Consider the following 26,349-nt stretch of genomic DNA (forward strand, 5'->3'; position numbering starts at 1 on the left):
CTATATCACTTTTTTGGCTAACACGGTACATCACCCTAGTACTACTGTTTTAATTTGTAATTCTTTGTTTCATTTTGTGCCATGTGTCTTGTAATAAACTGATCCCACTATGAGTTAGTATTTGTGCCTGCACCCTGTGATGGACTGGCGGCCCACCCAGGGTTAGTATTTAAATTGTGCACATTGCTACCCAGATGGGTACTGCACCATATAACCAGGTTAAAAATGGTTAGCTCTTTTATTTAAGATATACATCCTTAGACCTTATTATACAGAAAAGAAGCTTATAAAAGTGTGCTTTCTGAAAAACAAGATGCCATCACTCCTGGAGAAAAAGGGAATGGTGGAAAAAATTGTGTAATCTGCGAAGTTCAGATGATCTTTAAGAACATAACGCTGGCGGGGTTCTGCTGGAATGTTCGCAAAAGGTGGTCAATTACAATGTGTGAGGTTGGCGTGTGTGCAGTGTGATAGTCTGGCATCTAATCCAAGGATGGTTCTCACCATGCATCTTGCCAGAATAGGCACTGGATCCCAACGATACTGAAATAAATAATGTGGTTAGAAGATTAATGGATAGATGGATTGACTGTTACAGATGTCAAACAAAACCTGAACTTGTATATAGTGTGGCGGACAGCCGGGTCCCATGCCCGGCAGGGACGCCCCTTCTGCATCTGTTCCAGGGGAGCAACCTTGGGCAGCTCAATACCTCCCCCGGGACGCTTGGTGGCAGCCTCCTGGCAGACGGTGATCCCCCAACCTGTCGCATGGCTCCATGGGAGATGGAGTCCTCCACAGCCTGGTTGGGGGCTCGGATGGCCGCTAGGGGGAGCTGCATGGAGTCAGCAGCCCGGCTGGACGAATCTTCAGCCCCACCGGGTGGGCTATAAAGAGGGCCAGCCACCACCACTCAAAGAGCCAGAGTTGGGAGGAAGGAGACGAAGCTTGAGAAGGAGTGGTGGTAAAAGGGAGAAACTGTTGGTGTTGTGGTAATTGTGCTTGTGGACTGTGTATTGCCTGTGGGTCACAGGGAAGACGTGCGCCCACGGGTGAAGAAAAATAAAGTCTTTGTTAGTTTCATACGTGTCTGTGTCTATCTGTGTCGGGTTGGGCGCCTATATAGCACCTTTGTTACGATAGCAAGACGAACAGTCAAACAAAATTACTTTTAGGTGCATTTTTCCACCTTTAACTGAAATTTTGTTTTGCTAAGTACAAAAGCCCAAAACTTACTATTATGAATTTTGTAGTATGTTATAAAAACGATAGACCTGAAACAGCATTCAGACATCTTTATGTCCACAGAGTCAGACTGCCTGTAGCCGATATACAGGACAACAAATATAAACTCAAAGACTAAGAGTGCCTCCTCAGTCAGACCAGCTTGAATTTGGGAGAAGAGCAGAGACAGTTCTTAAGAACTCCTAGATCTCTATAAATTTTAAATTAAAAATTTGCCCTTGGAACCCCAGGGATAGAAGTGTGGTATTGGTTTAATATGAGATAATCCAAAAAGTGTTGAGTGTTGCTGGAGGGAACCATCACAGCTCATGCCCCAATGTCTATTACTGAGACCTGAGAGAGTCTTGGTCTGTGTAACTAATACACGCTGCCATAGCCTGGGTGCCTCATATTTTGGAATATTTTGGGGAAACATTGGGAGTTGGAAGGTGTGAACTGCACCCAAATTCAGTTGCTGAAATAAAAAGTTGCCAGAATTGAGAGTCTCAAGACAGGAAGTGAGAAGGAGAGCATTTCGGGCAGGGGTCTCCAACTGTGGTCCTGGAGAGCAAATGTGGCTGTAGGTTTTCATTCAACCTTCTTCTTAATTTGTGATACTAAAACCAGTGACCATATTTTGCTGTTAATAAACTCTTTTGCCTTAATTTTACTTGACTTAGTATTTAAGACTCAGACCCCTTAATTACTTTTTTTCATTATTTAGCAGACAAACATTAATGAGATACAAAATGACCCAACCCATGACTATTAACCTGTGTCCATCATAGAGTATCTGAAAATAAAGAAAGTTCTTACTAATGTTGTTCTGCTCAGGTCCAGAAAACATTTTTATGGTGTTCTTAGAAAAAAGAAAAATCAACAATTTTGGAAATTTCTGCTCTGACACGTGACATGGAATTAAATAATGGGTTTAATTAACAATAAGAAAGATATGTAAGAAGATGATCCGCTGTGGCAACCCCTAACGGGAGCATCCAAAAGAAGAATTAACAATAAGGAATTACTTCTAATTAAGAAACTGGTAGGAGTTGAATTGGTTGAAGTTTGAGGTCCCAACTTAGCTGGTCATCTGTTGGCTCACTCCACTTCTCATTTCTGTTTGGGTGCCATTTAAGGTAAAAAGAAACAATACAGAGGAGAGAATCATAAAAGATATAGCAATTAAAATGAAGGGAAAATAAGTTAATTACCAGCAAAGACGGGTAACTAATTAAGAAAATGGTTAAAATGAAAACGTGCAGCCATAGTAGCACCTCAGAACTAGATTTGGATACTACTGGTTTAGGAGGTTCTGACATAGGGGAACTGGGTAGCCACCCTACCAGAAAGTCATGACAGAAGGCTAGAGGATAAGCTTTCTATATAACCAGGGTTGAGTTTGTTTAGGCCTATTTCTTTATTAATTTGTGTTCTTCACATAATTCCCCTATTTACTAAGGCTGAAAGCCATTTCTGTCATAAATAACCATATTATATCAGTTTCTCACATAAAGTACCGACAATGATCCAATGATTATTTTGTAAAAAAAAAAAAAAACACTGCCTGAATTACAGGCAGATAAATTATATATATTGTGATTACCAGGGTGGATAGACAGGCATCCCAAAAAGATGGAGAATGACTCCTTGCCTGGGCGGGATTCCATAAATGAAAATGGGTGGGCGACCTTTCCAGGTGGGATGGAATAGAAACATTTACCCGGCCAGAAGGCCAATACAATAGAAGGACCGGGGCAACGATAATGTATGGATCCTTTACTGTCAGGGTCCTTGGGTGCTGCCAGAGGGCATTACAGGGATGTATAATCCCTATTTTATGTGACTTCCATCTGACCCAGAGGTGCTACCAATGGACCACATCCTAGTACCAGAAGTACTCCCAGGTCTAAGATAAAAGGAGCCACACTACCTTGCTTGGAGAGTAAGCACTGGGAGGCAGAAGACAAAAATCTTTGAAGAAGTGGAATTATCTATACTAATAAAAGGCAAAGCCCTCACTGACTGACTGACTGACTGACTGACTGACTGACTGACTCATCACTAATTCTCCAACTTCCCGTGTAGGTAGAAGGCTGAAATTTGGCAGGCTCATTCCTTACAGCTTACTTACAAAAGTTAGGCAGGTTTTATTTCGAAATTCTACACGTAATGGTCATAACTGGAACCTGTTTGATTGACTCACTCATCACTAATTCTACAACTTCCCGTGTAGGTAGAAGTCTGAAATTTGGCAAGCTCATTCCTTACAGCTTACTTACAAAAGTTAGGCAGGTTTTATTTCGAAATTCTACGCGTAATGGTCATAACTGGAACCTGTTTGACTGACTCATTCATCACTAATTCTCCAACTTCCCGTGTAGGTAGAAGGCTGAAATTTGGCAGGCTCATTCCTTACAGCTTACGTACAAAAGTTAGGCAGGTTTCATTTCGAAATTCTACGTGTAATGGTCATAACTGGAACCTGTTTTTTGTCCATATACTCTAATTGAGGAGGCGGAGTCACGTATCGTGTCATCACGTATTACGCCTCCTACGTAATCACATGAACTGAAAACGAGGAAGAGATCTACAGTACAAGTCAAACGCGGGAACGAAGGTAAATGACGTTAATTGTTGACTGTCTTTTAATACTGTGTACTTGTTGAGTGTCTTTTAATACTGTGTAAGCATACATATTAACACATGTGCAATTAAACATGTGCATTTACAGGGTGATTTCTCAGGCTTAAAAGCTCGCCTTTTATTAAAAAGGTAAATGCAAACTCTTTTCATTCTGAAGGGCACAAACCACGTTAGATTTCAGCCGTTAAACGTGCAAAAATGTCAGTACACCAGATAAATAAGCGCAACATATTATCAGTTGTATTGTATGCTTACAATACATATAGAAATGTGTTAATCGTTAACTAATATTATGGGATGGTGTTTTTCGACTCGCGCTTTGATTTAAACGATTGCATGTCTTGGTGGGTTTGCGTAGCTTATTGTCAATATCTTTACAGTTCTTTTTAAGACTTAATTTAAAAAGGTTTTCTTTTCTTCTTAATAAAAATTTAAAAGCAGGACTTTAAAAGCAGCGCTCACTTCACTCCCTTACGGGAATCGAACCTCGGACGTCAGCGCTAGAGGCTAAGCCCCTAAAATTGCGCCATGGCGTGTGGTTCGTTTATTTGACAGCATGTAGATCGGGGTAATTACATTCACGGCATTCGTAGTCTGATTCACAATCTGATTGTATGGGTGGTTACCTACCAGGTAACGCTTATGGTTAGCCAGCAAGTCATCTCGAAGTGATCACTCGAGTGAACGCAGCTTCACAAAAAAACAGATCCTTAACAAACTGTTATTGGTATATTTTCCCTCAATTTTAAAAGGTTTTCTTTTGTTCTTAATAAAAATTTAAAAGCAGTACTTCGCCGGTGCGAAGCGCGGGGATTTGAGCGACTGACACATACAGACATATTCATGAGTGCAGGTACTTCGGAAAGAAAGCACCGTGTAAACCTAAAGTTTAAATTAAGTTCATAGACCTACAAAAGTTTGCCATTGATTTGAGGCAAGATTGCTTTTCTCATGTACAACTATACGTTGCATTCTTAACAGTAAGCTTGCACAGCTTGGTCATATTACAACCTGAGTGCTGAACTGACAACGTCGTATACAAACAGAACTATAACAATCGTAATAAACAAACAAAAAAAAAAGCGAAGAACCCTTGGATTTAATAAAAAGGCTCTTTCCTTGGCGAAGCAAGGAAAAAGGAAGACCTTATATGGCGTTCGTTTATAAAACAGCGGAAAAGCTGTGTTAAGGCTGCTTCACAAAAAAACAGATCCTTAACAAATTGCTATTGGGATATTTTCCCTCAATTTAAAAAGCTTTTCTTCTTAATAAAAATTTAAAAGCAGTACTTCGCGGGGATTTACATATATATATATATACATATATATATATAGAGAGAGAGAGAGAGAGAGAGAGAGATATATATATATATATATATATATATATATATATATATATATATAGATTTAGATATATATAGATATACATATATAGATATAGATATATATAGATATAGATATATATATATATATATATATGTATGTATGTCTATATATATATATATATATATATATATTGTCACACACGTGTGTTTAGGAGACAGCTAAAGGGCTTAAATACAGGTAGTTCCATGCCAGACCGGGGGGGGGGCGGAGTGCACTAATCTTCCCTCTCGATCTTTTGCAGACCATTCTAGGGAAATCCCACCCGGCTCTGGGGCAGCCACTGACGTCACTTCTGGTTCCGGTCGGGATGACATCACTTCCGCTACTGGCCTTTAAAGCTGCCATCTTGCTACCTGGAAGTCAGTTCTGTTTTGGACTCGGTGGTGTGAACATGTATGCCAATTTTGATCGCTTTTGCAGCCGTAATGGATTAAATGGGTGGCTGCCCCAAACCTTCTCGATGTCTTTTGGTCGTTCTTCTGACAGTGGCGTAGTCGGCAGGATGGAGGAATCCCTGAAGAGAACAGGACCGGACCTGAATCATGTCCAGGTGGGAGAGTACCTGGGCCGAGCTTTCGGGTGGGGAGTGCGTCTCGGGTTTCGGAAAGAACCGGTGCAGACTCCGCTCCCTTTGTCTATTTCTGGGTCACCTCAATTGAATAGGGAGAGTGTCGTTGGGACACACAGACGTGGGCTGGTCTCTATGGGGGATACGATGGGGACTTATTATGCTCTCTCGGAGGAGAGAGCTGTCCGTTCCACCGGGGCTAAGGTCCCAGAGGAAGGTGGACATTCCCCAGACCAGCAGGTGAAGAAAATTAAAAACTGGAGGTTTAACCCTGAACGGTTTACCCAAGAACAGCTAGACCTTCTATGGGAAGAGGTGGCCGGCTGGTTAAGGCCCGCTGAATGTACCACCTTCCAGGTAGTGAAAAAAATAACCTGTTTTTTGTTCATAAATAGCCTGCCAGAGCATTTCGCCCAGCCGGTCTGGGGAGAATTTGCAAATATAAACGAGCTCATTGAGCTCATAGAAACATCTAGGGCAGCCTCGCAATTTGAGAGGGCTGAACGGTCCTTAAGTAGAAGCCGTAGAGATTACGTCCCTCTTACACTGCCCTCTCGACCTACACCGGAGTTTGCATCGGAGTCCCCGATTCCGCGGGCGCGGTCCTCGCTCGGAGGCGAGGCGGAATGTAAGTGGAGAGAGAGGGATGGGTTGTGTGCGCTTTCAAACCCCCTGGCTTTGGCTCATAAAGGTGAGGTCATAGTAAATGGCCACAAGGTAGAAGCCTTATTTGATTCCGGCAGCAACATTTCTGTTGTTGATTGCCGATATGTACTACCGCGACAGTGGTTAAAAACAAAGACCAGAATTACCTGTGTACACGGAGATGTCCGCGCCTATGACTCCGCCCGGTGTTTCATCTGCCACGGAGGAATACTACGAAAACTCGTTGTGGCTGTACATCCAAATCCACCGTGTGCGGTGATTCTCGGGCGGAACTGGTCTGACATTAAAAGCGGTGCAGTACTGATCTCGCCTTATTCAAAATTAGGCCTAGTAACCGATGGGAATACACCGTCTCAGGTTGTCTCCACACCGTGTACGCAGCCGGTGGAGAGAGATATGGGAAACCCCGAGGAGGACGGAGAGCTTCCCGGCCCGTCGCGGGTGAATACGTCATCAGTCCGCACCTCACCAGAGCGGGACGACTCTCCGCCCCTTGAGGTCAGCCCAGACCCTCTCTCAGATCTGAGCTTTCAATTCAGACAAACACCGGCCTCATTTAGAAGGGAGCAGTGGAATGATGATTCCCTTAAGTTTGCGAAGAATGTAGTAGTCCTCGCCAACGGCCAACGCACCAATCAGCCCATGCCACAAGGACCCCACTTTGTGTTAGAAAATGACTTATTATATCGGGTCAGTGAACACGAGGGGGGGAGTGCGGAAGTTGCTGCTAATTCCACGAACTTTCCGGCGGCAAGTTTGTGAGTTAGCGCACGCCCATCTCCTAGGAGGCCACTTGGGCACCGAAAAAACTTTAGAGCGTATTAAGCTTCGTTTTTATTGGCCGGGAATTAACGAGGAGGTTCGCCGCTTCTGTGTTTCGTGCCCGGAATGTCAGCTGCGGCAAATTCCTAGGAGGGACCGTGCTCCTCTCGTTCCCCTCCCCTTAATTGATGTTCCCTTTGAAAGGATAGGGGTCGACATAGTGGGACCCCTGGAACCCTCGGCCCGAGGACATAAATATATATTAGTCCTCGTGGATTATGCAACCCGATATCCAGAAGCTGTCCCATTGTGCTCAGCTAATTCTAAAGCAATCGCACGGGCACTGATGGAGGTCTCTGCGCGAGTTGGAATCCCTAAAGAAGTCCTTACGGACCAAGGGACGCCGTTTACCTCGGAGACGTTCAAGGAAACGGCCAAGCTACTCAAAATAAAGCACTTGAGAACCGCGGTGTATCATCCTCAAACCGATGGTTTAGTAGAGAGATTTAATCAGACTCTCAAACAGATGCTTCGCAAGGTGGTCAGCGGGGATGGGAGGAATTGGGATCAGCTCCTCCCCCTCGTACTCTTTGCCTACCGGGAAGTCCCGCAAGCCTCAACGGGGTTCTCACCCTTTGAATTGTTATATGGGCGACAACCCCGGGGCATATTGGACATTCTAAAGGAAGGTTGGGAAGGAGAGGCCCTTCCCACAATTAATATTTTGGAATATATCGCAGAGTTACGCGATAGATTTGCGAAGATTCGACTCATATTAAAAAGTCACATGCAAGAGGCGCAATCAGCACAGGCCCACTACTACGACCGTGGCACGACACTCCGGGAGTTCCAGCCGGGGGATCGAGTCATGGTATTGGTTCCCACCTCCCACTCTAAGCTATTTGCCCACTGGCAAGGGCCATACGAAGTTAAAGAGCGGAAGGGGCTCGTCGACTATTTGGTGAAACAACCCAATCGTCGACCGAGAGAGCGGATATATCACGTGAACCTGCTGAAACCGTGGAAGGAACGGGACCCTGATCCCACCTCCGGCCAGCACCGCTCCCTTTTTGCTCAAAGTAATACCCTTAACTTCGGGTCTAATTTAAATAACCGACAGAGGCGGGAGCTAGAGATAGTTATCTCGTCCGTCCCGGAGGTGGTTGATGAAATCCCCGGAAGGACTTCTCTGGTTGCCCATGACATAGTGACTGAACCCGGGGTCATAGTCCGAGAACGCCCGTACCGTCTTCCCGAGGCAAAGAAAGCAGAAGTGGAACTGGAAATCAAGCGCATGCTGGATCTAGGAGTCATAGAGGAGAGTCATAGTCCCTGGTCCAGCCCAATTGTCTTGGTTCCTAAGCCCGACGGAAGTTGGAGGTTTTGCAATGACTTCCGTCGACTTAATCAGGTCTCACTATTTGATGCTTATCCCATGCCTCGAGTGGACGACCTCCTTGAGAGGCTTGGACAGGCAGAATACTTGACCACACTTGACATGACCAAAGGGTACTGGCAGGTTCCTTTAACGGACTCCGCAAAGGGTAAAACCGCGTTTAGCACCCCTAGTGGGCACTGGCAGTATCGTGTCCTTCCATTCGGGTTACATGGGGCTCCTGCAACTTTCCAGCGTCTGGTGGACAAAGTGCTCCGCCCCCATAACACGTATAGTGCTGCCTACCTGGATGACGTCGTCATCTATTCCAGCACCTGGAAGGAACACCTACAGCAGGTTGGAGCCGTGTTACGGACATTGGGAGAAGCCGGTCTTCGTATCAACCCAAAGAAATGTTTCTTTGGATTGGAGGAAGCCAAGTATTTGGGCTACCTGGTGGGTCGTGGTACTGTGAAGCCACAGTGCTCTAAAATACAAGCCATTTTGACATGGCCCCGTCCGCGAACCAAGCGGCAAGTCCAGGCATTTCTCGGATTAGCGGGGTATTACCGCCGGTTTGTACCACGTTTTTCAGAGAGAGCCGTGCCCTTGACTAATTTGACAAAGAAGAGGGCTCCTAACACTGTGGTATGGACTGATATGACTGAGGCAGCCTTCAGTGACTTAAAAAGGGCCCTGACGTCGGCACCCGTGTTAAAGGCGCCTGATTTTTCACGGCCTTTTATTCTCCAGACGGACGCTTCGGACACAGGCCTAGGGGCAGTGCTGAGCCAAAAGTGTCGATGGTGCTGAACACCCCATCATGTTTCTGAGCCGGAAACTGTTGGATCGGGAGACCAGATACGCGGCAGTGGAGAGGGAGGCTCTTGCGATAAAGTGGGCGATCACACAGTTGAGATACTACCTCTTGGGTCGGGAGTTTACTCTAGTCACGGACCATGCCCCTTTACAGTGGATGGCCCTACACAAAGAGTCTAACCCGCGAGTCACGAGGTGGTTCCTCGATTTGCAACATTACAAGTTTTCGCTCATTCATCGGAAGGGTTCTCTACACGCCAATGCCGACGCTCTCTCCCGTGTTCACGACCTCTCGGTGCAGGACGCCCGACCCAACGGGTCTGGGCTAAGGGGGGGGGCCCTGTCACACACGTGTGTTTAGGAGACAGCTAAAGGGCTTAAATACAGGTAGTTCCATGCCAGACCGGGGGGGGCGGAGTGCACTAATCTTCCCTCTCGATCTTTTGCAGACCATTCTAGGGAAATCCCACCCGGCTCTGGGGCAGCCACTGACGTCACTTCTGGTTCCGGTCGGGATGACATCACTTCCGCTACTGGCCTTTAAAGCTGCCATCTTGCTACCTGGAAGTCAGTTCTGTTTTGGACTCGGTGGTGTGAACATGTATGCCAATTTTGATCGCTTTTGCAGCCGTAATGGATTAAATGGGTGGCTGCCCCAAACCTTCTCGATGTCTTTTGGTCGTTCTTCTGACAATATATATATGTAAGCTTATAAGTACTGCCTTACTTCTCTTTAAGAAAGGAAGATGTAATGATACTTGATTTAAACGATTCCATGTCTTGGTGGGTTTACGTAGCTTATTGTCAATATCTTTACACCTGTTTTTAAGACTTATTGACTGAAACGGGCTTTCACGAAAAAAGTTAGGGCTTTGCTACAGGATACAAAAATAAAATAAAAGTGTATATTTCTGTTTTATTTAAACCTTTTAAGTTTGTAAGCATAGCCCCATTTGGCTGTTTTAGTTTTTTTTTTCTTTCTTCAGTAATATTTAATCTCCTTAAAGAAAAAGAACATATGCATTTTACTTTTTTTGTATCTCTTTAGTAATATTTTAGTGTAAAAGGATAACCAGTATTTAAACCTTTTATGTTACTTTATAAAGTTATTTTACACAATGTTGAAAAATTAATAAGAAAGCTACATAATTTGGCAGCTGCTGCTTTAATTTTCAATGAAATGAAAAAAGCTCTCCAACAGAAAACCTCAATGAAGAAGAAACAGTTTCCAAATATATATATATATGTGTATATATATATTATATATATATATGTGTATATATATATATATATATTATATATATAATATATATATGTGTATATATATATATATATATATTATATATATATGTGTGTATATATATATAATATGTGTATATATATGTGTGTATATATATATTATATATATATGTGTATATATATATATATATGTTATATATATATGTGTACAACACAATTACATTGACAATCATGTTACGTTATTTTAAAAATGTTTCCTTTACTTTTTCATAACCTCTTTAACACACTATTTCTCCGCTGCGAAGCGCGGGTATTTTGCTATATGTATATATATGTGGATGTATATATGTATATATATGTGGATGTGTATATGTATATATATATGTAGATATGTGTATATGTAGATATGTATATATATGTTTATGTATATACATGTTTATGTGTGTGTTTTTGTATTATATATATATATATATATATATATATATATATATATATATATATATATATATATAAAAGACAGCAACACTTATAACAATGACAACACAATTACATTGACAATCATGTTACATTATTTTTAAAATGTTTCCTTTTTTTTTCATAACCTCTTTAACACACTACTTCTCCGCTGCGAAGCGCGGGTATTTTGCTAGTACATTAATATATAATTATAATAATTATATTTTATATATTATGTTTATGAAAACAATATAAATATATACTTACTGGCTAACATCTAGAGTGGTTCCATCCAACCATTTCCAAGGTTCGATAGAAGATGGTTGTCTTAGGCCAATCCAATAAGCACCCTCTCCTTCATTTAGTTTTTGTTGTAAGAATTTCTGAAAAGAGACAAAGTGATATGACTAATTAATCCATTTTAAATGTTTAGTACTTCACTCTACATAAGATGCAAGTCTAAAATTGAATGTTCTCAAGTATATTGCATGCAAACTGTAAAATCTAACCTATTAGACGGTTAACAGCACTTTTACGTATTGTTTGATGCCAAATGAAAATAAATTTGAGGCTTTATTACAAGTGGTGTTGAGTGAAATTATTCACATGAAATTGATGTTTCTAAATCAGCATTTGAAATTGTGTTTTGTTTCTAGTGCAAGAAAACTAAGAGTTTTGATTTAGGGACATTTACGTTAGGTAGAATGTCCAGTCAGGTCTGGGTGGACTTTTGACCTTGGAACCCTTGCAGATTTTTTTTCTGGCCTCCTGGCCATCTGACCTTACCTTGTTTAGTTGCTATTTATTCTTTAATATATATTACCTAATCTTCATTTTTTTCTCTTCTTCTACCTTTCTTTTGTCATCTTGTAAATAACTTTGAGCTACATTGTTGTATGAAAATGTGTCTATATAAATAAATGTTGTTGCTTTAGTAAAATTCATGGAATTGACAGAAGAAGAAAGTTGTTTAGTCCTCTCAGGAAGCATTTACATGCTTTGATTCTGCATGCATTCTGCCTGTCATTTTGTATTTAATTAAACATTTCTAATGAGAAAAAAAAATCTCCGATTAATTTCTATCATGTAGACATTTTGTTGAGCCTACAGGCATGTTCTGGTAGTACTTTTCCCAACTTCTACCAATTATGATGACTATCTTGGTGATTGCAGTCATAAATATGCATCAGAGTTAGGAAGAAAACTTGAGGCTCATAAAAGACATTCAGAAGGCTAGCCAAGTTTAATAATACAGTAAATGTCCATACTGTGTTTGTCAATGATTAAAGCTTACCAGTGATAACCTTATTCACTTTCAACCATGCTTTTGACAAGACAGCAAAGGACTATTTAAATTTAGTCTGTTTATATTAGCTTACTGACTTGGGATGGTTTTTGGGGGATATTCCATTAGAATTACACATAAAATAATTAGCTGGTTCTAGAACAAATTTGGTGCCGCATATATCAACATTTAACAGAACTAATGTAGCTTGCAATTATTTTAAAAATAGACTTTTTATCTGCGGTGGGCTGGCGCCCTGCCTGGGGTTTGTTTCCTGCCTTGTGCCCTGTGTTGGCTGGGATTGGCTCCAGCAGACCCCTGTGACCCTGTAGTTAGGATATAGCGGGTTGGATAATGGATGGATAAACTTTTTATTGTATATTTAAGTAATATATATATATATATATATATATATATATATATATATATATATATATATATATTTATATATATATATATATATATATATATATATTTATGCAATTATTGAAATATACATTTTCACAAATAGTTTTAAGTAAGATTAATAGCTGATTATTGCTTGTTGAATTCTGACAAATAATAGAAAGAAGCAAGTGAAGTGAATTGCATCTTCAGATGAGCTCTGTCTCAAAATGCTAACTTGAGATTAATGATTGTGATTTTTACAGTGTCCTGTCATACCTTTACCTGTTTTATATTCACCAGCACCCATGGCTTGGCCATGTGAAACTGAGCGATTTCATGGTATGTTTGGGAAAATCACAAATCACAAAAAAATGTGTAATTCAGGCTTGACAATTTTAATACAGGTTTTCACTGGAACTTAAATTTGGAAATCAGAATCTACATTTTATTGAGTCCTTTAAGTTTGTTGCACTTTTTATTTGTCCTTACAGAACTTATTCACTTCACAATTATACAGTTGCTCACTAACTTCCACTCACTAGATTTTTAGTTTTATACAATCGCTGTTGACACTTAACTCCTAACATCATCAGTCACAATGACTGGCACCTCTATATTGGACTGTTGACATGTGTGTGTTTGAGTGACTGAGTGAGTATTATAATCTCCATGCTGGATTTCTGCCTTTTAACCCTAATTAAATAATGTGAGTTTTAAACAATTGATGGAAAAAAATTCATTGATTTAATTATAAGGTTGGGATGATACAATAGGTTATGTAACATCTTATGAAAAGGGCACCCAAACGTAAAGGGAATAACATGTGTCTGCAGTTCACATAACACATGTTATCGTCTTCTCTTATTAATTTAAGTTTATTTCAATTAAATAGAAATAAATATATTTTAATTTATACATCCTTTATTTATTTGTGAGAAACTGTAAGCATAATTTATAAGGCTTCTTAGCTTGTTGAGGGATTTTCTCTGACAAAAAATTTAGTCAACAATATATGCTGTGTATAAGAGGGATGTCTTTTATTTTTTTAACATATTACCAGCTTCTCAATTAAATGTATATTATAAACTACAGTATTTAAATATTCTCTGCATTTTTATATTCATCCATCCATCCATTTTCCTAATCCTTTATCCCATCAAGCAATAGGAACAAGGCAGTCACAATCTTTGGACAGGGCGCCAGCCAATCACAGGGTGAGTGCACACAAACACACACACTGACACACACCCACATCAGTGGCCATTTTAGCATCACCAGTCCTCTAATCCTGCATGTGTGTGAACTGTAGGAGGAATCTGGAGCACTTGAAGGAAACCCATGCATTCAAGAGATGAGCATACAAACTCTATGTAGGGGCAGCTCCTAGAACTTCAACCCTGGTCTCCTTGTTGCAAGGCATATTCTAAATAATGCCTGATAAAATAGTTATATAAAATATTACATAGTTTCAGTCAAATATTTCATCAGGATTGATTAACATGTACTATACAGGGTGGTCGAGGCAGGCTACACCTGTTTCTGCAGGGATGAGTCAGATCTGGTGCGTAACAAGTATAGTAGTTGAGCGCTGTGGAGTGCAACCAGGTGTGCTTGGGGAAGTCCAGCAAGCTCTACAGGGTAGATGGCCACATCAGTATGTATGATGGTGAGTAGCACCCTGCCGACCACCCCCAGTACTCAGAGGGTCTTTGAACCTCCCCTTCTCCTTACTCTTCCGTTTACTCGCTCACAGTCTATGTTGGCTTCTGCTCTGGTAACCTCTCCTCAGCACAGTAGTCAATAGGAGTTACACTGACATTAATTTCTTTGTGCTCGTAAATGATATTCACACTACTTGGTGCTTACCTGAGGGTGTATTTTATTTGGTGAGGAAGTAGATTGATAGATAGCTTACAGCTAAATTAAATTTTATAGATATTATTCAGTCCATTGATATTGCATTATGGTTTTAGGTTCTCCCAGTGTTTTGCCAAGCTGACATCACCATTTATATGTTTTCTTCCTTGACTGTAGCTACTGTATATTATTGCTGGCAATGACACATTATTCCCAGGCATGTTAGATAGATAGATAGATAGATAGATAGATAGATAGATAGATAGATAGATAGATACTTTATTAATCCCAATGGGAAATTCACATTCTTCAGCAGCAGCATACTGATACAATAAATAATATTAAATTAAAGAATGATAATAATGCAGGTGAAAAACAGACAATAACTATGTATAATGTTAAATGTTAACGTTTACCCCCCCCCCCGGATGGAATTAAAGAGTCGCATAGTTTGGGGGAGGAACGATCTCCTCAATCTGTCAGTGGAGCAGGACAGTGACAGCAGTCTGTCGCTGAAGCTGCTCTTCTGTCTGGAGATGATACTATTAAGTGGATGCAGTGGATTCTCCATAATTGATAGGAGCCTGCTGAGCGCCCTTCGCTCTGCCACAGATGTTAAACTGTCTAGCTCCATGCCAACAATAGAGCTTGCCTTCCTCACCAGTTTGTCCAGACGTGAGGCGTCTTTCCTCTTAATGCTGCCTCCCCAGCACACCACTGCGTAGAAGAGGGCACTCGCCACAACTGTCTGATAGAACATCTGCAGCATCTTATTGCAGATGTTGAAGGACGCCAGCCTTCTAAGGTAGTATAACCGGCTCTGTCCTTTCTTGCACAGCGCATCAGTATTGGCAGTCCAGTCTAATTTATCATCCAGCTGCACTCCCAGATATTTATAGGTCTGCACCATCTGCACACAGTCACCTTTGATGATCACTGGGTCTATGAGGGGTCTGGGCCTCCTAAAATCCATCACCAGCTCTTAGGTTTTGCTGGTGTTCAGGTGTAGGTGGTTTGAGTCGCACCATTTAACAAAGTCATTGATTAGGTCCCTATACTCCTCCTCCAGCCCATTCCTGATGCAGCCCACGATAGCAGTGTCATCAGCGAACTTTTGCACATAGCAGGACTCCGAGTTGTATTGGAAGTCCGATGTATATAGGCTGAACAGGACCGGAGAAAGTATAGTCCCCTGTGGCGCTCCTGTGTTGCTGACCACAATGTCAGACGTGCAGTTCCCAAGATGCACATACTGAGGTCTGTCTTTACACTTACTGGGTATTGTTTTCCATATTTAACTTGATGATACAATATCTTTGTTCATTTTGGCTCCTTTCTTGACCTAATGGTTTTAGACCAATCTCATCTTTTCACTTTCATTTCTATTTCCTGTCTAGTGGCTAGTTTCAACATAATGCTTAATTAATTAGCAGTTTTAGTACCACACTTTTCAAAATGAATTTCTTCAGTTAATCAGCACAAATGTCTTATTTTAAACATATGCCTCATTTATATTACTTATGCAAACACAGTCTTTCAGAAAAGCATCATTCTTTACTCTCTTACCAGGTGAAGTAGATCCTTAAATTCACTCAGGTCTCCTTTGGCTGCAATGCAGTCATATCGACTTTCAAGCCAGGTTTTACTTTCCTTGGAAATGAAGTAGCACATGTCCTTATTTTGTAACCAATCAACTGGACACAAGAAGCACGGTAAACCTAGAAATAATTAGGGATGTTATGAAAAATAAGGCTTTTCAAATAATGATTTTCACTTTTAAAATATTGGCAACACTTCATAATAACTTTTATTACCTTCATTAATAATCATTTACAAACCTTTACAATGGATGAAAAGGTTCAACTTTAGATTATGATTAAATATTGCAAAAAGACTGACAGCTGCTAAATAAATGATTTGTAAAGATATAAAGAAGCATTACATAATACTTGTTAGTGAATTATTAATGAAAGATGTTAAGTGTCAGTAATAAATTGTCATTTAATGTCATTTATAACAATTTGGACACAAACCTTTAATGTGTTAAGCATTAAATATTGTTTCTTAATATAAAATACACTAGAACAAACAAATAAAATCAGTACAGAACTTTTAGAACAGTTATCATATATTCATTATTCCATTGAGTGATATGAAAAAGCAAAGCTTAAAGGATTAACATATGGCACTTAAGTAGATTTTAGAGAGGCCTGTCTGCTATGACTGTAATTTGCATTTTTGTTGCAGGAAAGGACTGTTAAAGGAAAACATAATAACAGCAGATAAAAATGGTAATAGCAAAAATATGCAGAGTACAAAGCAGGGACATGCAGTCAGGGGAGGCAGAGGGGGCAGGGCCTCACCTGTCATCATGAAAAGTAAAAAAATAATAATAATAATAACATAAAATAAAGTTGTCCACTGGTCTGTGCTATAAATTTGTTTTCTGTATGTTTCCAATATTTCTTGATCATTTTATAGTCAAAATCGCTGAATTGGCACATTTCCTGATCAAATACAGGGGAGAAACATGAGGTGTGGCAGCAATGAGCCTCACCTCCCTTCAGACTGCGCTGTCCCTCACACACTGGGTTGATGTGTGCAATTGGCATATGCCTATTTCTGTCTCTCTATATGTCACCAATATAATGTTTGCACACACGTTTATTATACACCCTGACTTTCCACAGTCTGGCTAATATTTTTTAATGAATATGTGTGACATATTTAGTCTTGTTGATCGGACATACAACCTGCTGTGAGAAGGCACAAGGTGAGGCAGACAGTACCCTGCCGCACCGAAGGGGGCACATGTGAGCACAACAGGTGCTTGTTGCTGCTGTTCTTCTACGCAGAGGCGCCAATAAGTTAGTGATATCAGAAAGTCAAGTGTACTGCAGCGGTCCGTTTATTTTTATTTTTTGGTCAGACTGACTGCCAAAATGGAAGATTAGATTAAGACTTTTAAAACTAAAGGAAAATAAGGAGGACATTTATAAGAAAGTGATGGAGATTTTCATGGAGAAGGATAGACGCATGGCCTTCCTTTACAAATAAAGGTAAGACCATAAACGGTTTTCAATTTTATAAAAAATGGGATCAGACTAAGAAAAAAAAAAAACAATCCAATATTTAAAAACTAAATTTCAATCTTAAATAAATATTCTTTTCTTTTTCTTGTTATCCTTTTGTTGAACCGTCTGTATTAAAATTCATAAAGCATCAGAATTAAAAGTTTTTAAAGACAACTAAATATTTCATTTAAGGTCAAAATTGAATTCTGTTTTTTTGTACACCACTCTATACATTCATTTGTATTGAATGAGTATGCATTGTGGAATTGCAATGGAAAATTTAGAACACATGGAGGGTGCAGAGCAAATGCACTCTAAATGTAATGTTCTTTCTTAGCCAAATATGTACCGTACCTATGTGTGTGTAAAGAATGCTGATGAGATATGAAAAATAACCAGTAGTCAATGTGCATGCTGCCAATTTAACATTGAATAAGCTACTCTTTGGGGTTCATATATTTGTAAATCTGACTCTGAAGGAGTCCGTGCCTCACCAGCCATAAACCTCACCGCATGTCACTGCTACAAAGAAGGAGGAAGAGAAGCAAGGAAACACTGAATTCCATCAGCAAAAAAGACTGAAGATAGGGCAACTCCCCTGTTGTAAGGCCCATATGGGAGAAGCAGGGGAACCACCAGTTAAAAGGAGAAGGCACTGGGTTTTTTAAAATGAACTGTTTCCAGTCTGTTGGATTTTAACCTCATATTAAAGGATTTATTTATTTTGAATTTTAACCTCCACTTTAATCACCTCATTTTTATGGATTTTTGAAGCACTGCACTATGAACACTGTTTTGGTTTTCTTTGGTTTTTGTTTTTAATGAAAGCAGTTGGACACTTTTACACCATCCCCTTGCTTCACGTGTGATTTGTCCCCATCTGCCAGTTTATCCGGTTACATTACCAATGTTGTTGGGTTCAAGAGGCTTCCAAAACTGGAAGAGGGAGCTTGGACCTAGACCCACACCGTCACAAGGACACCACTACAGGACATCATTTAGCAGTTGTTTGACTCTCTCATGTCACACAGCTGCTTTTGCCACAAACTACCTGGGTTTTAACTTGTGCTAACAGCTACCATGAATATCCATATTCAAATGATTACTTGTTCACATATGTGAATATTGAGCCAATTCTTTTGTTTAATGTATAAATTGAAAACATGCAATTGACTAAAATACCAGTTACTACTCCATAATGTATTCCCTTCACTTATATGTGGAAACAATGCACTGAAATCTTGACCCAGAAGTTAAATTAATAAATATAGAACCTACAGGTAAGAAGAATATAGGAAAATATAATGATGGCCAGTTTGTTTAACAACGGTATTCTAAAACCCATGTATGCCAATTCATGGTTATGAAGTTTCAGAGTAGCACTGGGCCCAGATCAGGAGCTAGCCCTGGAAGAGAAAATCAGTCAGACACAGGGTCACTCAATCATATACCAACACTCAAACTCACACTAATATGAAATAACTGAAATAACTAATCGTAAACTTCAATGATTGTTTCCTTATATGTGATATTTTCATCAAGTAAGTATGCACTCCAGTAAAAGGCACTAAGAGAATTTTGACAATATTTTAAGAACATTTTTCAACCTAAATGGTGTTTTTATGGTTTATGATGTTTTTAGTTTTCAAAATATGCTGGACAATGTCAAATACTTTTCAGTGATTCATTATGAATTATTGAAATTATGTGAGAAATACACACTGACAAGTTATAAATTCTAATCAAAAACTTTACATAATTCTGTTTTTGCTTCCCTATGTATTACTTTTGCACAGTGGTAAAGATTAATTATTTCTGCTTGCAAACTTTCATACCCCTTGTTATTCTGAATGTTCTAGTCTTCATTGTGTTGGCTATATTAAGAGTTAGCTTGTGGGAGTAATGCATAGATTTGCTGGTTACTAGACTAAATACACATTTTGAGATTCTCAAGAGAAGGTAGATTTAGCTGCCAGACAGTCTAATTGCTGTGAAATATTAATATTTCATTGAATTCCCTTTAGGTGAAGGAATACATAGGTAAATATTTTTATAGAACTTTAATATATGGCATTTGTCTAGACACTGGCCAAGATAACAGTGGTATTTCATTTGAATTTAAGTTGTCTCTATTTTTTATATATAAACCAAATTTATATTACATTTCTTAAATTTAATTAATCTTTAATTGGAACATCATTTCATCACTAATAAAAAGATGACTGCTTTCTAAAATTGTAGCTTAACTTTTAACCTTTATTTCCATTGTCATTTGTGCAGACTCTTCTTAACAGATGTTCCTTGAAGATGTCGTTCTCACTTGTCTGATTTCTGTTGCATTCCTGATAAGCTTTACTGATGTCACTCTTAAACTCTTCAAACTTATCATTAAGACTAATGATATATTTATAAAGGTTTTGCATAGTACAGATCTTCTCAGTTTCTTCAATGTATGCCAGTTTCTTCATGACTAGAGAAAAAAATACAACATCTCAGAACACATTAATGAGACCACCATGCAAGGTAAAATAAGGACAAGAAAGTTACATTGTGTTCAAACCTGGTGCTTGTCTTGGATAGTCCATGACTAGCACAGAAATCCAATAATGATTCACCAAAGCAAACTCATCAACCTGGTGGGAGACAGTGAGTACCCTCACACCCATCTGGAGACTCTCCCTTGGGGTAAGCCTATAGTAGGAGAGTCCACTGTTAATTGAGAATAGTCTCCACTTCTGCCCCATCGTTTTAAGGTATTTGAAATAATCATAAAATTCTATAACTTCTTTATCTTCTCAAATCTTTTTCACTTTTGGCTTTCAGAATCTAATCTGTGTATTTAACTGATTAATGTTTGTTTGAAAATTTAAATTGAACTATTTAATTGGTGTAACTTGGATATTTGAATGACATATTTTGAATTTAGGGTGGTGTAATAAGAAAATAAGTTTAATGTCACTGTGCTCTGTACAAAAATATTTTATAAATCCACTCACACATACAGGCCAGATTTAGCACAGAGGGGCTCATCTTTTAGAACTGCTAGGCAAGCATTTGAAGAGAGAAAGGAACAACTACAAAAATGGACATTGTACTATTTCTATATTTTAGAGATGAAATTGAATCCTCTCTTTGCCTTGTTTGGAATGGCATGATTTACCTAAGTAAGAGCCTGCATGTGGAGAAAACAGTATAAAAGACTTAGATAGCAACCAAACACCTCGAAGCCGACGGACGGATGGAAGAAATCGTCATCTAGTCCTGAAATCCCTTCCAGTGCAGCGACGAAAATGGCAGACTGTATACTTCAAGATGCCACATTGATAATGGTCTTGCTATGGCTTCCTTCGTCTGTAATGTAAATCGTCAGTAAAGAAAGCTGTTATTTTCTCTTATATGATTTGTTACTGGCGGCACGGTGGCGCAGTGGGTAGCGCTGCTGCCACACTTTCCCAGGTCCTCCCTGCGTGGGATTTGCATGTTCTCCCCGTGTCTGCGGGTACTCCGGTTTCATCCCACAGTCGAAAGAAATGCGGGTTAGGTGCATTGGTGATTCTAAATTGTCCCTAGTGTGTGCTTGGTGTGTGTGTGTGTGTGTGTGTGTGTGCGTGGGCGTGTGTTTGAGTGTGTGTGTGTGTGTGTGTGTGTGTGTGTGCCCTGCGGTGGGCTGGCACCCTGCCTGGGGTTTGTTTCCTGCCTTGTGCCCTGTGTTGGCTGGGATTGGCTCCAGCAGACCACCGTGACCCTGTAGTTAGGATATAGCGGGTTGGATAATTGATGGATGGATGATTTCTTACCACTGTATCACTATGGGAGAGGTATCACCTTTTAATATTATATCTATTTAGGTTCAAGTTACTTAAAACGCTGCAATTTAAAAGAACTTATTCCAACTATGGAGCTAGCAACCCCTAGAGGAAAACAGGTGGTAATGTGAATAGGGCTGCTGTCTCATGGAACCAGCATGCTGTATTCAGGTGATGTGCCAGGCTGTTATACATACAGTATAGTTTTTACATGGCCTTTTTGTGTCTGTGTTGGTTTCTTTCAGAGATTCGAAAGATGTTGAACAGGGGATTAACAGTAGAGGCCAAGATCAAAGTGAGGAAACTGATGTTGTTTGGACATGTCTGTAGGGTGAAGGATGACAAATTGCAAAAGACAATCATGCTTGAAAGAGTTGAAAGAACAAGGAAAAGTGAAAGACAGAAAAGAAGATGGTTGGATGATCCCTGGGAATGGACTGCAATGGATATTGCACTCAAGAGGAAAGGACCCTGGTTAAGATGGACCCAAAGGTCCATAAGAAAATGCGATATGAAGAAGACGAAGTGCCTCCAAGCACATGATTTAATGTTTTCATTAGTTTATTTAGCATATTATGATTATGAAATAATTATTTTGCTAATAAAGTGAATAAAGGGACCACAAACAAATTAAAAAATTAAACACAGTTTTTGTCGAAAATTAACATGTCAGAACATACTGCTTTTTATACCATCTATACTGTTATAACATGTCTGTCCATTAGCTGTTTTGCAACTCCACTATTTTTGAGTAGTATGCTGAAATAAGATTACAACTTGAAATTAGTGATGGAATAGCACATGAATGTTTGAAGTAAATGCAGAAACTGGATACTGCAGTATTGCTACGATTATGGGATGCTACTAATTAATTTACAAGCAGTGTACGTATGTGAATAAGTAGTTTAAATACTGATAAAAGTCTAAGGCTATTTACAAAAGTGGCTTAACAATAGCAGAACAACTGAGAATAAACAAAAGATCAGCTAAATAATGTGAAAGATATGTCCCTTTAGTATTTTATTATATTTGACAGCAGCAACTCATTTATTCATGACAGAAATCCTTATTTGTGTTTGGGGGTTTATTGTTGTTTATTAGTTATATACAGTAATATATGTATTTTTCTTTTCTTCCGCTTTTGTAAAGTTTTGATTTCCCCTTGGGTACAAAAAATAAGGTATAGGTATAGGTATATATATATATATATATATATATATATATATATATATATATAGTTTATATAAACTGCTCAAAAAACTCAAAGGAACACTTTGAAAACATATCAGATCTCAATGGGAAAAAAAAAATATGCTGGATGTCTATACTGATGTGGACTGGGTAATGTGTTAGGAACAAAAGGATGCCACATTGATGAAAATGGAAATTATCAACCTATAGAGGGCTGAATTCAAAGACACCCTGAAAATCAAAGTAAAAAAATGATGCGGCAGGCTAGTCCATTTTGCCGAAATTTTATTGCACCAACTCAAAATAAATAATGTCCCAGAGGTGTTCTATTGGATTTAGGTCAGGCGAGCGTGGGAGCCAGTCAATTGTATCAATTCCTTCATCCTCCATGAACTGCCTGCATACTCTCGCTACATGAGGCTGGGCACCAGGAGGAACCCAGGACCCACTGCACCAGCATAGCGTCTGACAATGGGTCCAAGGATTTTATCCCTATACCTAATGACAGTCAAGGTGCCGTTGTCTAGCCTGTAGAGGTCTGTGCATCCCTCCATGGATATACCTCCCCAGACCATTACTGACCCACCACCAAACCGGTCATGCTGAACGATGTTACAGGCAGCATAATGTTCTCCATGGCTTCTCCAGACCCTTTCATGTCTGTCACATGCACAGGGTAAAACTGCTCTCATCTGTGAAAAGCACAGGGTGCCAGTGGTGGACCTGCCAATTCTGGTATTCGTTGGCAAATGCCAATCGAGCTCCACAGTGTCGGGCAGTGAGCACAGGGCCCACTAGAGGATGCTGTGCCCTCAGGCCACCCTCATGAAGTCTGATTGTTTGGTCAGAGACATTCACACCAGTGGCCTGCTGGAGGTCATTTTGTAGGGCTCTGGCAGTGCTCATCCTGTTCCTCTTTGCCCAGAGGAGAACATATAGATCCTGCTGATGGGTTAAGGACCTTCTATGGTCCTGTTCAGCTCTTCTAGAGTCTCGTGGAATCTCCTCTATGCCCTTGAAACTCTGCTAGGAGACACAGCAAACCTTCTGGCAATGACATGTATTGATGTTAAACCATTCCTGATTTGTGGGTCGTCTCATTGTTGCCCCTCTAGTGCACCTGTTTTTAATTTCTTTAACACCAAAGCAGCTGAAACTGATTAACAACTCCCTCTGCTTCTTAGCTGACCAGATCAATATATATATGACTGTATCTTTTGAGGTATGTACAGTATATTTATTTCTTTTCTATTTTAGTTTTCCATTTATGTGTCTATAATGCCAGTTATTAGTGAGTTAAATATTTTTTATTTCAGTTAAATATCTTTGTTAAGCGTCTGTACTTATCGATTAATGATATTCAAAAAGACTTAAAAAATGACAAATTCATAGTGTAATCTATCTATAACTGAACCACAACGTGTTATTAACAACACACTGTAATCAAAAATATCATTCTTACTTGTTATACCCAAGATGACTATGACTGCAGTTAGCAAGGTACACACTATGGAAAAAAGAAAGACAGATTGGGTGCAGTAAACCTTCCTTTTTACTGGTGGCCCTAGGAAAGAAATAAGAGATAAGTTATTATTACAATTTTAATATTGTCAAATAAAAGATATTCAAACTTCAGGATGTTCATAATATGACTTATCCAGGAAAACAAGCACACATAATAGTGTTGACACTAACAACAGTCACCCCTCCACTAACACACATGTAATGTTGTGTAAAGTTTGACTGCATCTTTGTGCTATCTACATGAAATCCTTTTGTTTCCGAAAAGTCGCTATGCTGCAGTGTGTTACATGCCATTAAATCCTTTGACACATTTGAAATAATCTTTACATAGAAAGTATTATTTTAATAGATACTTATTTATGACCTTTAGTATATCAATGTTTGCTAGTGAAGTTTTGACAGATTCATAGAAGCAGAAAAGATTTCATATTCACTGAATTTTTTGTGTGTGTTTATTTAGATGCAAACATAAGTTACAGTCCTGCGGTATAAGGGGCACTAACAATAAACAAAATGCCAAGAAGAACAGAGTATGAAAGTAATATTGTACCATTAAAGGTTATGAAAATTCAAGGAGTAAATGATGTTATTGTCTTTAATTGACAGGTTTAAGTTTAGGCCAGCCTTCAAATGAATGTTATTTTTTTTTTTTTTTTTTGCATTTGTCTATTTCTAACATTCTCATTCTCATATCAGCTTTTCAAAATACAATTACTTCTCATAACTGTTTGAAATAAAATAACTAGCAGAAACTCAAAATGCATTGCAGTAGAAGCAGTTGATGTCTTAAAGGCTACTGAAAATTGAGCAGATTTTGTATACCAGATCAAATGGGTCGCCCACACTAAATAACTAAACCATTACATACTGTAAAATCTCCAACCTGCCTAATCCACATTGATGTCCTGAGGGATAAAGTCTATCCCAGCTGCATTTGGCACAAGTCAGGAATCAACTGAACAGTGTATCAGCATCTCAAGACACACAGTCACTATACTGGGTCACTCTGAAATCTTCAATTAGCCTAACTCAAGTATATTTGAGATGTGAGAGGAAAACAAACTGAAAAAGTGACTGGGTACAAAAGTCTAAATGCACATGTTAATAACTAAATAAACCGTCACAGATTTCAACAGCTTGTATTCACAAATAACAATTCACGCAAAATGTTTCCAAAGGTGCAAAAATCAAGAAATGTATTAAATTTGTGGGGTGATGCTCAGAAAGCTGTTCAGTCATTTTGTTTTGCTCTCACTTCTACTTTATTTCTGAGTAACCAACATATATTTAACTTAGAAAACTGTGTTTCTTTTAGAAAGTTGATTGTTTATCCAAGGGTATCCATACACTACACTGCATCACAATGTCATTAATGATATTTTTCTGTTCTTGTAGTGTATAGCTAGGACCAGTCTTATAATATACATCACATTTTTTACATTTTTAAAAAATGAGTATTAAAGTATTAAATGATAAAGTGAACATCCTGAAATCAAGTTTAAAATAATAATTGTTGAGTTCTTAAAATGAATACAGAAAAAAATTCAAATATTCTCTGCCTGTTAAAATATTTTGCTTTTAGTGTAGTTTCTTTTGCTATGAAGATCTGTGAACAATGGTAGTATAACTATGTTTTGACAATTTTGTGTTAATTACATTTATGTACACCTCCTATTAAACTAATTTTTAATTAAACTGCTAAAATAAATTGGCTCCTGGCCACATACTTAAGGACAGAAAATATCAACTTTTTTGTAGAAATAAATAACCATGAACAACTTTGAAAATGACAGAATTTTTAACTGAAAAGGTTTATAATCATTTACTGTGTTGATAAATTTCTACTTATAGCAAACTTAACCTTATTATAAAGAATGTATGTTTTCATCCTTCCTTTAGGAGTGCAGTTAGTAGGAGTTTACATTCTTATCAGATATAATGACACAGTGCTGTCATCTAAAAGAAGAACATTCACAAAACTATAATTTTCTTGCTCACTATTTATGTGTTTACCTTAGAAGGAGTAGGTGGCCAACTTTGTGTTGTGCTGTATGTGTACTTTAGTTTGTTCAGCTATCATGATGTCAA

General features: G+C 39.0%; 1 protein-coding gene across 1 annotated transcript in view; it reads right to left on the minus strand.

Annotated features, from left to right (window-relative positions):
• Window positions 1-26,349, minus strand: part of LOC114657201 (C-type lectin domain family 12 member A-like) — a 56,882-nt gene that overhangs the window by 8,355 nt on the left and 22,178 nt on the right. Inside the window, exons 3-5 of the mRNA XM_051932220.1 lie at window positions 24,200-24,301; window positions 19,995-20,210; window positions 16,233-16,384 (exon numbers count right to left, since the gene is read on the minus strand). Of these exons, the coding sequence (XP_051788180.1) occupies window positions 16,233-16,384; window positions 19,995-20,210; window positions 24,200-24,301 (470 nt within the window). The remainder of the gene's footprint in view (window positions 1-16,232; window positions 16,385-19,994; window positions 20,211-24,199; window positions 24,302-26,349) is intronic.

Source organism: Erpetoichthys calabaricus, chromosome 9, assembly GCF_900747795.2.
Source record: "Erpetoichthys calabaricus chromosome 9, fErpCal1.3, whole genome shotgun sequence".
Taxonomy (NCBI): Eukaryota; Metazoa; Chordata; class Cladistia; order Polypteriformes; family Polypteridae; genus Erpetoichthys; species Erpetoichthys calabaricus.